Raw genomic sequence first — 15,596 nt, 5'->3', positions numbered from 1 at the left:
ACTGACAGCCATTTGCTTTCTTGACCAATATTCAGGCTTCCAATGTCTCAGAACTCACCTTCCCTAACATTTCTGTTATCACTGCAACGAGGGCTCAATATAGTCCTGAGCAAAGGGCATATTCTTGCCCTTCCTCATTCTGAGCCTCAGATCGCAAAGACAACTTCATCATACTCATATTTATCTCACTGAATTCTGAATGCTTCTTCTTCTCAGTTACTGAATTATGATGAAAGGGTTTAATGGTTTAGGATAAAAGTTAAATTGCCAAACAGCAGATCAAAGAGAGACTACAGGAAACAAAATCTTTTTCTCCCTAGCCTTAATCTATGATTCAACACATCCTATGAAATAGTACTTTAGCAAACAGTTTGTGACTGAAGAGATAAAATGAAATCCTCCTACAATAACATACTAATGCCCTAAATGAAAACAAAATGAACCATTAACACAGTGATTCTGAAATGAAAATAACCATATCCCAGGTAAGGAAGAAATGTCCCTTTCCCAAAATTAAATCACACAGCCTCTTGCCTTCATTTATTTAATGACCCAGTTGTCAGAAGCAGAGTTAATTTCCATTCCAATCATAAAAGGGTTCAATCTATGTGCATACAACATATTCCAAGTCAGTTTTGTCACCAAATTGTTAAAGACACAAGTACGGAGCTAGTAGGGTACTGTGTCACTGTTGGATGCAGAAAAGTAAATACAGTTGTGAAACAGTAATGGAGTGTACTTATATAGATATACAACCAAATCCTTTTCCACATGATTAAGTGAAAAGATGATAACTCTATCTTGACCACAGTCATATAGAAATCTGACCATATAGCTATGAATGCAACATAAAAACATATTAAATCAGCCAGATGTTCTCAGAGTTAACCTTTGCAAAAGTAGTGGAATAATGTTGTGACTTGCACAGACTGAACTCTTAGTACAGATTAGAATTTCACCCATCCAGAAAACAGAGGTGCAATTATAAAATCAGAGAATTTAAACCATCAATATCCTTGATTTTTTTAAAAAATTACTGTACCCAGTGTATTTAGTACAGAAGCAGCCCACAGAATTACCAATTAGCATAAAGAATGAAAAATTAATAATGTAATGCATTGAAATTTGAATTTTATTTTGTTTTTTGCTGCTGTGTTAGTGCTGCATAGAGTTAGGTACTGCATTAGGAACAGAGCAGAATTTTTCTAGTTCCTACCTATGTCATTGGCTACCATCTTGGAAAACTTTCTGCTCTTGGTCTTCACTGTAAATAATATTTTAATAAAAAAGATCAATCTAAGTGTATCATAGGATGAACTGAAGAAAAAAATAAGACTATAGAAAAGAAAAATACTGTACCCTTTTCTATAAAATTATTCATTTTCTGATCATCATCAGAATTGTTTGGTGAACCAGAACCTATGAGTGAAGACAGAATGAAATGGATATACAAACATATATCTTTGACACAAAACCCATTTACTAACACAAGCTTTGAGTTTAAGGAAGATACAAAGATGTATTAAAATATCAAATACTGACACTGGCATTCCCTGTACCTGTACTAGATACTATAAAGTTCAAATTATTTCAGTATGACAGGAATCATGCCATACTGAGATTAATCACACAAATTATAGTGCACAGTAACAACTTTACACAGGGCAGCAAGATTATTGCTAGAAGTACTTCCCTCATTGAATAAAATATTTACATTGAATAACTAGACTGCTGTTCTAATCATGGTTCCAGACACAAAGATTAACCTAAATTATGATTCACAGAACACACCTGTAACAACAAACTCAGGTTTTGAAAACTGTTTTTTTTCCAATACAGTAAGTCACTGTAGGGCCACAGTTCTGCAACTATTTGGCAGACAACTCAGGGCCAATGCTGCCGTCTGGGATTTTTCTGAATCTTTAATACAGAAAAAATGGTGGTTGCTATAGGCCACAACTTGAGGCTTATCATTATAATGAAATTAAAACATAGCTCAATTTTAAAAACCCAAATTTAATTGGATATTATATTGCAGAGGTGTAAAATAAAAACAGAACATGAACATTTTGACACTCATGAACACAAAAACTTGACATTTACAATGCTATACAATGTTTTACAGGTCAGATAAACACCCCAGAGCCTAAGCTTATTATCATTTCACTTCTGTAGAAAAACCATGAGATAGTTATTTTTTTCTCTTGCAGTTTCACAGTATTTCTATAGTTCTGTGTTCTTAAAACTGTAGGATACTCTCTTAACTTGCATAGGCAGGCAGTCCCTTTCATAGTCCTCTCAACTGTATAACCACCCACTGGAGGAAGTCTAATAGAAGTTAGCTTCCGCTTCTCTTGGCTTGGGCATGGAAAGGTGGAAGAGGTGGAAGATTTAGATCACTCGAGTAAACACAGACTTCAGCCCAAACATTGGCTAGTCTGTTTTACAGATCATATTGTCAAAGCCAATAACAAGCTCAATTGCCAATTCCATCCTCCAATCTTAAAGCTAGTAACAAGCGCACTTTTTGTGCTAGCATACTTTTTTCTTAACTAGAGAGCCTTTATACTGGAAAAAGTTCATTTAAATCTGGCCTCTGTCTTGCATCTGAAGCCCACCAATACCACACAGCTGATGTCTCCACAATGGCATCTCATCTCTCTGAAAACAAATGCCATTTAGCCTCGTTCCAGTCTTGTGCTCTTGCCCAGAAAAAGATGTAAAACTTAAAGCAAACCTAAGGAACTGCATCTCTTTTCTCTTCACAAACATTACCAAATGATTTCCATATCACAGAGGTGCCTCCCTCCAAGTATTGTTCTCAAAGGAAAACTTGAGAAGCCTGCCATGAACCATATCTCATTCACTGAGAGATGGGAGGAGAGGACAGAACTGAGGGAAGCAAGGCACAGTCCAACCTTGCTACTTCAAGATTATATTTTATAGGGGAATGCAGCAGCATCTTTTCCTCTCCATCTTTTGTGAATTCGCTGGTTTTTGGTACTTACTTCTCTTCAGTATTGTGTATCTACCGAAGACATTATATACTCTTGTCACAGAATACTCAGTTCTCCAAACTTCTAGCTTTTATTCTACTATGAACTAACTTCAAAATAGTCTTCTTAGATAGTCAACTCATAAATTGGAGATTGATTTCTGCCTTTGCAGGATTAGGCATTTCCCCTAATTCTGTTTCTCTTCAGAACATTTGAATCCATCTATTCTAAGTTGCCTTATTTTTTGATCCTCTTAAAGAAATATCCAAATCACATTAATTTTTAACCTACTTCAGCTAACACAACTCAGACAGAAGAGGGAGGGAGGGGAGGCAAATTGTTAAAGTTAAGATTTTTTCATTTAAACCTTGGTTTTCATTTTTGAGCTTGCTTTCATTGCATTGTTAGTAGAAACAGTGAATTAAGTTTTACTCTACTTCAACTCCAATTAATGAAAGAAACCCTCTAATTTAAATTACATAGTGTTTTAAGTTTCCATGCTACCAGTTGGAAGTGGTTTGATATTTAAGTGATGCTGAAGCAAGGGGAATAAAAAGATACATTATGGGTTACAACTCATTAGCTGTTCATTGTACAAATTTTATAGCAGTCTATCAGAAACCAGACTTAGCCTGGAGTTAAGTGGGTCAAATTCAAATACCTTAGTAAGAATCATCAGCCTCCTTAATCTTGACAGAGAAAGTGATTTACTGCAACTGTAGCACTGCACAGCAAGCTGTTTACAGGCATTGGTCTTGATATTTAAAAATGAAATAGGAAAGATGCACTTTATTCTAAACACCACAAAAAATGCTTGCATTAAAGATGATGAAGTTGATAACTTCAGCATGCCAATACTTAGCATCGCACAGGTTTGTCATGAAATCACATCTTTGTTTAAGAATTTCCGGACAAGTTTTGCTTTAATTGTAAATCAATCTAATTTAGCAAAAAAGAAAATGACATCGACTGACCTAGATGAGAGTTTTGTACAATTTAAAATTAACACCAGAAGGCAGCAATTCTCAAGTCATAAATTAAAATTTATGTTAAAATTTCTACTAGAGCTATAAACAAGATATCTTGTTTACTTATGTTTTCAACTTGGCTTTGAAAGATACACGCTACAACAGAAAAGGAATCTATCTTTAGATTCCTGTATTACGGTTTTGCACCACACTTGTAAAGAGTGTACTTGAGTAAACCTGCAATTTTGTTGTTTATTCAAACTTTGAGTACAGCTTTGAATGAAATAAGGTGACATATTTTAAAAGTTTTCTCAGAGTAATGGCAAAGTGACAAATTTTTAGCTACTACATTAAATATTCATCTCGAATACTACATATTGATATGCTCTAGTATTTACACAGCTATAGCCTAAACTAGCCAATATTAAACAAAACACTAAGTAGTGTTACATATTGCTGAAGCTTTCATGTAAAACATTCACATATAGTAGTGGCAACTAAAAAACAAGGAGGGAGGCAGTGTTAAGGAGGGAACTCCTACTTTGTAAGGATGCTAGTTTCTTAAGATGTTCGATTCCAAAGAAAAATAGTAATTTACCACTTACGAGGAAGCAGAAGTAAGCTAGCTCTTTTTACAGAAAAAATCTACCACTTTTGAGGACTCTGAAACACAATCACATGAACTATTACAGGAATTTATGCATCTCATCAATGTTTCAAAATTCCATTGGGTAGAATGTTCCCTGAAGCATAAATGTTTCAGATTATATCTCTCTCCACTCAGCATTATGACGTATTCCTTTTGCATCTCTTAAAGCAGGCTTATTTTAAAAATGCAGTTGTGCAAAACAGCAAAATTTACGAAAGATCCAACAGTTTGTGAGAAGACAACAGGTTTATATAATGACTTAACTAGTGAATGGTGACTTAAAGCATGCCATCTTCTGTGCAAATAAGAAGCTGAAGATCAGAGAAAATTATGATTACCTGAAGTGGGGGATTTGCAGCGATCTTCTGGCACCACTGTACCTTCGTTAATATCACAAAGACCTGCTGGAACACAACAACAGTGCATAATAAATACACCTGCTTTTTTATCCTTTCTTGAACTGCAGTTAGGAACTTCATTTCTTATTAGCCACAAACCAGCCAGTTGTGAATTTCTGTTTTTTGTTTGTTTGGGTTTTTTTGTTTTGTTTTTGTTTAAATTTGGACATTACCCACAGTGACTGTAAAGTCAGTTACTTCTACTGAAGTTCTTTTAAAAATACACTTCCTCGTTAAGTTTCAGTGAAAACCATCACATTTTCAGCAAGACAAACTTATCAGAACAGTTAATTATTTACATGCTATACATTTCTATTAAGTACAAATATAATTTCTGTTTTGAAAACATCCTAGACTTATATTAAATAAAATTGCAAAAGAAAGTCAGATGAAAGAGGATCTTGAAGATTACAACCATGTGTGCAGCATGATGTGTGAAACTACAGTGCCTTTTTTCAAAATATCTTCCCACTGTTATAGTGATAACACTTTGTATTTGCTGTTCCATTGCCAAGTTTATTTTCCAGCAAAACTCCTTACTGATGTCAATTACAGAATTTAGGTTCTAGGATGCATACAAGAGTGTTCTTCCTTGTATGGAGGAATTTCACTGAATTCTTACATCATCAAATCTGATCATTTGAATAACTGCAGTAGGCTATTACCTAAAAGCTCGATTCCACTGAAGGAAATAAAGTATTAGGAGTCCACAATCAGATGCTAAAGATGGAATTTGCTTCATAAGGGTGCTAAATGTCATTCCACAGCACTAACTAGAAGTATACATGGAATGTTTCTATTTTGCCTTTTTGACAAGAAATTGTTGACAAGACTGCCCACGATTACGAAAAGTGAGTTTTATTGATATTTTAAGACTAGTAATGCATCTTTAGGTTTATATAATAAAGTTTTCCATCAGACATTTCATGATGTGATAGTAATGAAAGTAAGTATGTAATACTTAACAGTAATAGTTAAGAAATATTTGTCAAAATGAAAGGCACGCACACAAATATTTCAAATGGTCAAAAAGCGTGAGAGGTGTATAATGGTAATGGCTAAGGGAAGGGCTTGCACACACAAAGCCTGTCTATACAGTTTTATTCTACACATTCACTAGTGCATCTGTACATAACTGTTAACATATAACAAAAAAATGGGAACAGCACTACATTTTTATCAAAGTTTTAGAATTTTCCAATACTAAAATAGAAGTTAATAATTTAAAAGAAAAAAGGTTCTTCTGAAATACCATATAAATGTGGAACACACAAAAAGTATGTTGCATTCACACACAGTTTCATTTATGCATAACAGTCTCCAAGATTGCTAAGAGTGTGTACAGCTCAAACCTCAAAACTTAGTGACCAGGATTGATATGAAATTGTCAAATGACCCAAAGGTTTGCTCAAGCCTACACTTAACAACAGTCCAGGAACTGATTTCATTTCTAAAATGTATGGTGAAATCCCATGTAGAAGCTATAGTTTTCTACTACACAGGAGAAAGAAAAAAGCTAGCCATTTATTTATTTATCTATCAGTAAATTAACGAGCACTATGGGAGAATCAGGGTACATATTCTCTAACAAAGTATAATTTGACCTCTGAAAGAACCAGTGCTTTAAACACGCATGAGAGTGTTTTGTACTAGACAGGGCTGTGTAAAAAGATTTTTCAAAAATCCAGATGTTGCTCTCCCAACAAGCAATACAAGTTTTAGACATCAGCAGTGCTTGGAAGACAAACCTGTATTGTGCTTTTAGAAAAAGTTGTGTTTCTAGATCATGCTCCTTCCAGAGCCAAACTGTACAAATCCAAAAATGCAGTTCAGGAACTTAATTTCCCCTTTCCTCTAAATATTTTAATTCTTTATCTTGATAGCAAGAGTTTAACTTCTCACACTAGTTTTCCTATGAAAAGTGGAATCCTGCACTGACAGGAACAGTCTTTAGCCAAGAATGAAGTCACACACCTCCATGCTTGATTTCTTTGTAAGAAGTCTTGAGGCTACAATCTGATTAATACACATCTTAACAAGTAACACATATCAACTGATCTAACAGAAAACCCCCTCATCATAAACCTGTACACTCACCTTATGTATTAAGTAAAATTTATCCCACTAAGAAGCAAGTGGGCATTATGACAATCATTATGGCATGTAAACCTTGGAAATCTAAGCATAGCCATCACTGCTCTTATTTAAGAGAGAAAAGGGGGAACAGGAATAGATAAAAAGTAATTTATCTATGACTGTATTAGTAATTAAACTAAGCAGAGAATAACAAGAATGATCTGAGATACGTCTGAACTATGAGGGTCTGTCCATGACCAATGAAAAGAAGTAACTGATGTAACAATTATTATGGCTGATCATCTTAAAACTTCTGTCAGGTACCCTGACAGAAGCAGTGTACGCACTGGCAGTAAGACAGCTCTCCTGGAAAAGTTCTCTGGTCTCATGTTTACAGCACATGTGCAAATTGTTACAGATTACAAAAGCAATTTGGTCCAAGATTTTCCATTCCAGAACTGCAACGACTACAACCTGACTAGAACACAGAGATAGGGAAAAGTGACCTTCTACTAAGCTTTTAGCTTATCTCTCTGAACTATAGCAGTAAAAAACTTGAAAAATCCAAACATTAATTAAAAAAATCAAATAGTGTCATTAAAGACATAAAAATTACTATGTTGCATTAAAAACTCCATAGAATACATCTGAATTTAACCGATATATAAAGTTTCATGACACATTTGTCAGTTTTTCATATAAGCTTTAGACAGATTTAAGCCTCTACTGCATATAGAGTTTTCATCACACTATAAAGCTTTACCTTATACACATTGTGGCTTTTGGTGCATGGCAAAGTTGTTTCCCCCTTCCCCCCACTATTATGACCTGAAGTCAAAGGCTGACCTTTTTTATTCATCCTCGATAAGCACCTGATGACACTGTCTAGAAGGCCTTCACAAAACACGTATACTGCATGCTTCACAAACTATAAACTGCCACCCAAAACATGTGAGTAATATACCTGGTATGAATCACTGATAAATTCCAAAACACGATCCCAACTGGGAGCTTGTATCTGTTGAGTTAGCCTGAAATGACAGTTTACAGTCTAGCTAGTGTAGAGAGCCTTGGCTCTAAATAGATGCTGCTTTAAGACAGGAATCTGAATTTCTTTTCTAAGTAGAAAAAATAAGATGACAGAAACATACATCATATTCTTGCAACACAAGCGAAGGGAAAATCTCGCATTTTTTAAAAAGTCTTTTAAATTTTCAATTGGTTGACCCAGGACATGCCATTTACTAAATTATAAGTACATAAGCAGATATTGATGATCTATTAAATAGACAATTTTATTCTGGAAAGTACAGAATAGGAGGGTTCTTAATGACAAAGGATCAATTCTTGCTGTGTTTTTTGGGCAAAACCTCTGGAAATGGTTGAATAACAGTGTACTATGTTTTCCCACTCCCCTGTATATTGAAGTAATACTTGGTTCTGACAGTCTTGGGATACAATGTACAATAACAATATGCTGCTCTGTTGCACGCTGTCTGAACCTGAACTTAATGTAACTAATGTGACGATGAACTTATCTGAATAGGCCAGTATGGGGTTTTTTGGGGGTTGGTTTGTTTGTTTTTTAAGTAAGTTGTGGTTATTTCAAAGAGAATGAGCAATATACTCACTTTCTCTAAAACAACCACATTAACACAAACACTTTTTCTAGGAAGATTTAGAAACTGAAGAGTTATTAGAGCTGTACAGTAGTTGAAAATATTTCATTCACAGAAAAATAAATTTGGAAGTACTAAAATGCAAGTGTTTTAAGGATAAAGAATTCAATGAAGGCATATATTTCAAAACAAAACCAAGGAAGCTTAAGTTCCTTGCGTCTTTGAAGATGCTAAACGCAGAAATTAATGTTCAGGAAAGGGAGAATGCAAGATCCAAAAGTGTTCTGACTAACTCTTACAGTCACAATCCTGTGAATACAGCAAAGGATAGTTCTTTAATGTAATAGACTTATTTGTAGAAATTTACACCACAATAACGCTGTGAAGTCTGAGCAACACACACATTGAAAGAACTACATTTAATAATGAGAAATATTAAATGATACCTCTAGAGAAATTATTTTCAGTTTTTAAGAAGACTGTAGCTCCAGCTAATCAAGATATCGTGAGGATCGTGGAAGGAAAGAGAATTATTTACGTGGTCAAGAAACCCTAAATTAAGTAGCCCAGGTAAATTCAGCTTTACAATTATTGGCTTCAGAAACCAGTTTTGGGATTTCTGCCCATCTTTTGCTTCCCTTCACAATAATAAATCAGTGGCAGATCCTAGTTTTCAGTGCTGTATCACCTTAAGGTAGAAGCATTTATTTTATGCCTAGCTCCCTTTCTCCCTTGGCAGCAGAGGATGGAAGACTATACAGAAAGCAATATATGGCTATTGAGCCTCCCCTTCTATGAAGCATTTTTTTTTGGGGGGGGGTGGGGGTGCAGGAGGGAAATAGCAGAACCATCAGAATCAGACCACAGGCTCAAGTATTTTTATTTTTTTTTTCTTTTTAATTCCAGGTCATTCTTCCCTTAGCTTAGTTTTATCCTACTTTCCTTCATCAAAAAATGGGACGAGATTACCCATCTCTGCCCAAAGGCTGGAGAGAATTGGTATCCTAGGGAAAGGAATAATATTATGCTTTTAAAAATCAGATTTACACTCTCCAAATTCTTGGATGCTGTGAATAATAGAATAAGTCAGAGAAGACCACAGGTTCTGATGGGCTACCTTGCATAGGCACCTGAACTTCAAAACTGCTTCGAAACCCCACAGGGCTATGCAATACAGACACTTTCACTCTTAATCCCTACAAACAATATCTCTGTAGAAGTAAATTTTCATTTGTAATAGATAAATCGTTGTCATTTGCAATATTAAATATTCATATTATTACTATTAATAATCTACCAGTAGAGTTCTGAAGCTTTTTCTGCCAGAAAGGGGACCAAGCAAGGGAAGTTTCTAGCCTCGGATATCAAAAGAACACTAAGTGCGGTGAGTAAGATCTCAGGTCTGTAGACATCAGTAACTTCTGAGACAGGATCTCCTTTTGATTTTGATATTTATTTATTTAAAAGCACAAAATGCAGAGACTATTATGATTGCTTTTTCCCTTCATGTTCCTTTTAAAGATGCCATGAACAAGAAACATGAGATGCGTGATGGATTAAAATTAGTTTCTAAAAGTAAAACATTTACTTAAAATGGAATAACAAAAATATTTATGGTGAGTGAACAAGTCAAAAAATCAAATTCAGATGTTCAAAAATATTTTATTGCCATGAGATGACTTACTTATATAAGAGGTGCGAAGCTTTTTCACAGACTCTGAATATAAGTTAGAAAGGCCGCACATGCAAGAAGCCACAGTCAGCATACCTTTATGAAGCAATGAGAAAAGGAAAGACGGAGACACCAACAGTACATTTGAGGCAGAAGAGTCAGCAGAATAATTTGTATAACCAGGTTTATAAAGTGCTCTGGCCATGCAGATCGTTAGTATTAATATGTAAGATGAAAAAAATATATGATTTCATGTAACAGTAATATTCATGAGCAGAAAGGACTTCATTCATGAATTTAGAGACACAGTTGTAACTCAGAGCCAATAAAATAACAAAAGCCAAGAAAACAAAGCAAGTAATGTTTAACCAAAAGGCAGTTCATAGTCTAAATGCATGAAACAGAATTTAAGCTCTTTATTCCCAAGAGGAATTAACACAGTCAACAAGTAAAGTTATTTTTTTCTCTCTTAAAATGTAATTTTTTAAATGAAATTTTTATTTGTTAGAAGAAAATATTTTATCTGACAGAATACCAACTGTGTATGCTTGGCTCTACATTAACGATTTTTAAACCAGTTTCCTCAGTTGAAATAAGCTGACTGGTGCTAACTGGCTCCTTCTGAAACCAATGTTTTATTAAAATACATCTTAGAGCATCTATTTTAATTTGAATAAAATATTACCTAAAGAACTTACCTGGACTTTAGCCTGGATCTCTTAAAATAAAGCAACCAACACTAGAGTATGAAGAAGTTTTTTTTTTTTAAAAAAAAGCTTGTCATTTTGACTGAAGAAGTCACTTGCCTCCTCAGCTGTAAAGGAAAACCCTTCAGCATATTTTTAAATCAAAGCTCTTTTTTCCAAAAAGCTTCATTTAAACAGTTTGCATTTGGACGTTTATTTGGTTCATTTAAATCAAAGGCTTCCTCTCAAGCATAACGTAACAGTATACACAACATAATGTGCTTCAGCTTATCAGGGACATTTCCAGTCAAAGTTTAAAATAGGAAGCCAAAAGATCCCAGCAGATACACTGGCCATCTGCAAACATTAATGGGTTTACAGAAGCTTCTGATATGGGTACTGGGTCTACCAGAAATACCAGGATACTTCTACTTCTTCATACTGTGTTATTAAGTTAAAATCTTGTAAACTGTATAAAGCCATCGCACTGTTATTCAGACAGATAATGTTTTTCCATCTGCTTTGTCTTAAAACATACATTACACTGAAAAATAAGTAATGATATGAAGCATCAGTAGATTCCCCTAAGCAACAGTTTTGAAGGAAACATGAAATAAAAAACCTGCAATAGTGACATTAGGGACAGATTGAGAAGAAAAGTTGAAATCACAATGGAGAAAAGTGTGCTTGTATTCAAATAATATACATAAATAGCCCAGATAAACTAACAAGAAAGGCACAGTTAGTTAAAACAAGTTTTGGGTTACTCACCTCCAGACGGCTGTCGAGTTTTTCGAGGAGATCGTGGCTCCCTGCGATAAGGATCATTGGAGCCGTACAGTTCAATAGTGCCTAGATTCAAGAGCACTGTCTTCTGGAGGTAATCAACCATGGCAATACCATTACAGTTTCCAAAAACTACTCTGGAAAAAGGAAAGATAGTGCTAATCAAATGTTGGTTAAGTTTTATGTTGGTATTTGTTGCTGTCCAGCATTTTAAGGCTTCCTAATTTTTATGAACTACTCTAAATTATGCATATTTATAAATTACTATTTTAGAATGCAGCATTGCTTAATTGTTCTCTTGTAAAAACACATGCCACTGAGTAGAACAGACCAGTCACTGTAAGTTCCAACCTATCTGACAGAGTTTTAAATGACACTTACTCTTGCCTGTACAGTGCCAAGTGAGGAAGAGTGATGCTGATTTGTTTCTGGTGTCAGCATCATCAGGATCTGCCATGATCCAAAAGGAATTATCTTTTAAGCACAGGAGACTGTTTCTCTTGTGTTTCTGTGCAGCTCATGTGAACACACATGGACACTTCATTTTTCATAGGTAGTTTTAATCCACTTTAACAAAATAATGGGAAAATTGTGTAGAATATACTTACAGGCCGTACGCCGAGTTAACTGCTAAGCTGGTTATCTGTTGAGGAGGTTCTCCACTCACCCACACTAGCTGGATAACTAGCTCAGTTTGGTAGCCTGGAGACTGCTTGAGAGGAGAATTTTTAACTCTGCAAAGTAAACAAAACATGGTATCTTTTTATGACTCTCAATTTTTTTACCCTCATGGGCTCAGAATTCAATAAATTCTACATACTTGACTTTAGAGTTGAAAAACTGCAAAAAAATCAACACAAACACACAAAAGTAACCAGAAAAAAAACATATTGGAACTGGCCATTTACTTCTTTAAAGGCCCTTTTGATTCATTATCTAACTGAAAATTAATTGAGCAATGACCACAAATACTTCAATTCTCCCCTCCTCATAGCAAAGCATAACAGCATCACCATTCTTTTCAGAGTTCCCAAAAGAACTCTGATTTAGAGAATGGATGGGGGTGAAGAGTGCACATGGAAGAAGCATACTGAAAAGGGAAACTGATGCACAATGTATTGAGACAAGTGTAAACAAAAAGCTGATGACATGCTAGGAAAAAATCAAAAGCAAGATAAATTATTATAATGATAGACCAGTGGTATTGAATGAATCTGGGAATGGGGGAATTGAAGCTCCTGGAAAGATTTTGTTTGCATGCTGATGAGTAAACTTAAATATCCTGCAGAAAGGATTAGGTCTATCATCTTTTAAGGTGAAAAAAGTTACATAGAACATATGTTCCTCCAGTCCCTGAATTCTTCTTATTTTACACATTAGTTCTCATTAATGCATATTTCATTTTGCCAATATTTTGCAAGAATTAATGATTTTCCAGTTTTTCTACTCCATCCAGTTTCTTTTAGAAAGACTTCCGCAACTCAGTACAACCAGTAAGATATGAAAACTCCCACCCAGAGAAAATACCACTCTCAGAATTAGTCATTGTCTAAATGGATGCACTCAAAGAATTAAAATTCACATTTCAGAGAACAGAAAGTACATACATAACTTATAAAATCTGAAAATGAAGTTCAATGCACATTCTGTAAGGAAAAGGTGATGGTCCAGAGGCCTCAATCATAGAATGTTGTGAGTTGGAAGGGACCCACAAGGATCATTGAGTCCAACTCCTGTCCCTGCATAGGATAATCCCATGATTCAGACCATGTGTCTGAGGGCCTTCACCAAATGCTTCTTGAATATTGTCAGTGCACTCTTGTAGAAGAGTAAAAAAAGACTGTTGTCATTTAAGTTTCATTTCTCAAATGTTTGCACACAAAAAGAACTTAAAGAAAACACTCCCAATTTAAAAAAATCTGAAAACTGGTCAAAGATCTACACTGCAAGCACTATGAGGCATCATGCAGAATGAAGATCCATGAGAACGGGACATTTATTTAGTTCTGTGTCCTGTTCCCAAAATACAAACTAGTTCCCTTGGAGAGTTATGAAAAAAAAAATATATTTATAAGCCTCAAGGGTTACCTCTCAGTTAGTTATTTGTAAGCATTTTCATTGCTTTTGATTTCGCTCTAAAAAACTCATCTATAACTAGAACTGGGCATCTATAACTACACTAACATCTATGCCAAAGTTTCCCAAAGCAGGCAGCAATCATAAGGTAAGAATTTTCAGGTTTGTCTTTTTTTAATCAGCTTATGAGGTTTAAAGAAACTAAGATTGCAATATTAATTTCTTAAAACATAAATCAACTTTCAAATATTTGGAAAACATTGCTCTAAGAAATAAAACATTTTCACCGAGAATGATATTTCTATAACAATATCGAAGTACAAATACTCTCATCACATATTCTTGTAAAGTTTCCCACTCAAAAGTATAACAGAATATATTTACTTTAAACATGGGACATTATCACGAAGTCCATCAGATGAACTGCTACTAGTAGATGGATGAGACTGGGGAACAATGGATTGAGGATTAGAACCTGTGCCTGGAGTTGGCAAAGGTGGCACCTGCTCACCATCGGGAGATTCAACATCATTTATCTCATATAACAGACGTACTTCCAGCATCTGTAAGTAAAAAAAAAAAATAAAATTAAAAAAACCCAGTAAACTCTGCTTTCAAAAAACTAGATATGAAATAAGTGAGGCACAACTGAAGATACTAGTGATAAAAGTGACATACAGGACATTTAAAAGATAACAGTAGTTTAATAAACAGTGTAACCTAAACACAAACTTGTAGTCTTGAGAAATAGAGTCATACTAGCTACTACAGACAAAATATCTGAAGATTGCTAAAACTTGGAAATCTAACCTATTTCCCAATATTTAAAAGTTTGCTGCTTAACACTGGAAAGAATTTAAATACTGGATACAAGACCCATTTAATGATCATTCTATGGACATAATAAATACTCAGTTAGGAAGTTGACTTGTTTTATGTAGTTCAGGAATGCTAAAACTAAAAAGACCTGAAAGAACATATAGACACCTACACTTTATACTGTTGTAGCACTGTACACACAGGACGTAATTCAATGTTTGATGTTGCACTGAACTAGACCATACATTTTAAAGAACTTTAAGTTCATCATGACTTCAGATTTCCTTCTGCTGGATCTGTAACAATATTAGTATTAACTGTAGTGCAGTGCAAAGAAATTTTTCTGCTGTTTTATTCTTACCATCTGCAAAGCAGAACTTAATTCATGGACTGAACCAAACGACTATACAGTATTTTTTTAAGCATTCCTAGTACTGAAAAATAGTTTGCTAGGGGCTGATTTGCAAAGAATCATTTAGAAAAAACTATATCCATTAGAAGGGAAGGTACTTGTACGTAAGTAAACACCAGAAAGAAAAAAGATATGCCTCATTTCCTTAAACTGAGACTTATCTGAAAGGGGCAGAAAAAGCCATCTACATTACAATTAATGCTTTACTTAGAACATACAACATTTTATGATTAAAAAGCTTCAAATTAGCTTTCATGTCATATATTCAGATAAGTGAAGTTGCATGTGTGTGTTTGATTTAAAAAAGGGCTTATCAAACTCTTGTAATAGAACTTATTGTAACTTCTACAGCATAAAACAGTGACACAGCAAAGTCCTTGACAAACCTTAGGGCATGTCTGGCACACTTCTACTCTTTTAGCTCTGTATACTGAGGAAG

The 15,596-nt window shown here is 34.7% G+C and overlaps 1 protein-coding gene across 1 annotated transcript in view; it reads right to left on the bottom strand.

The window, feature by feature from the left end:
* STXBP5 (syntaxin binding protein 5) overlaps window positions 1-15,596 on the bottom strand; it is a gene marked incomplete at its 5' end in the record, with an annotated part of 50,587 nt that overhangs the window by 20,371 nt on the left and 14,620 nt on the right. The window contains 6 exons of the mRNA XM_029087298.1: window positions 1,217-1,264; window positions 1,360-1,419; window positions 4,952-5,017; window positions 11,836-11,987; window positions 12,459-12,584; window positions 14,311-14,489. Of these exons, the coding sequence (XP_028943131.1) occupies window positions 1,217-1,264; window positions 1,360-1,419; window positions 4,952-5,017; window positions 11,836-11,987; window positions 12,459-12,584; window positions 14,311-14,489 (631 nt within the window). The remainder of the gene's footprint in view (window positions 1-1,216; window positions 1,265-1,359; window positions 1,420-4,951; window positions 5,018-11,835; window positions 11,988-12,458; window positions 12,585-14,310; window positions 14,490-15,596) is intronic.

Source organism: Antrostomus carolinensis, unplaced genomic scaffold, assembly GCF_000700745.2.
Source record: "Antrostomus carolinensis isolate BGI_N321 unplaced genomic scaffold, ASM70074v2 scaffold13101, whole genome shotgun sequence".
NCBI classification, from domain to species: Eukaryota; Metazoa; Chordata; class Aves; order Caprimulgiformes; family Caprimulgidae; genus Antrostomus; species Antrostomus carolinensis.
Note: the sequence above shows the minus strand (reverse complement) of the source record. Positions and strands in the feature narration are given on the sequence as shown.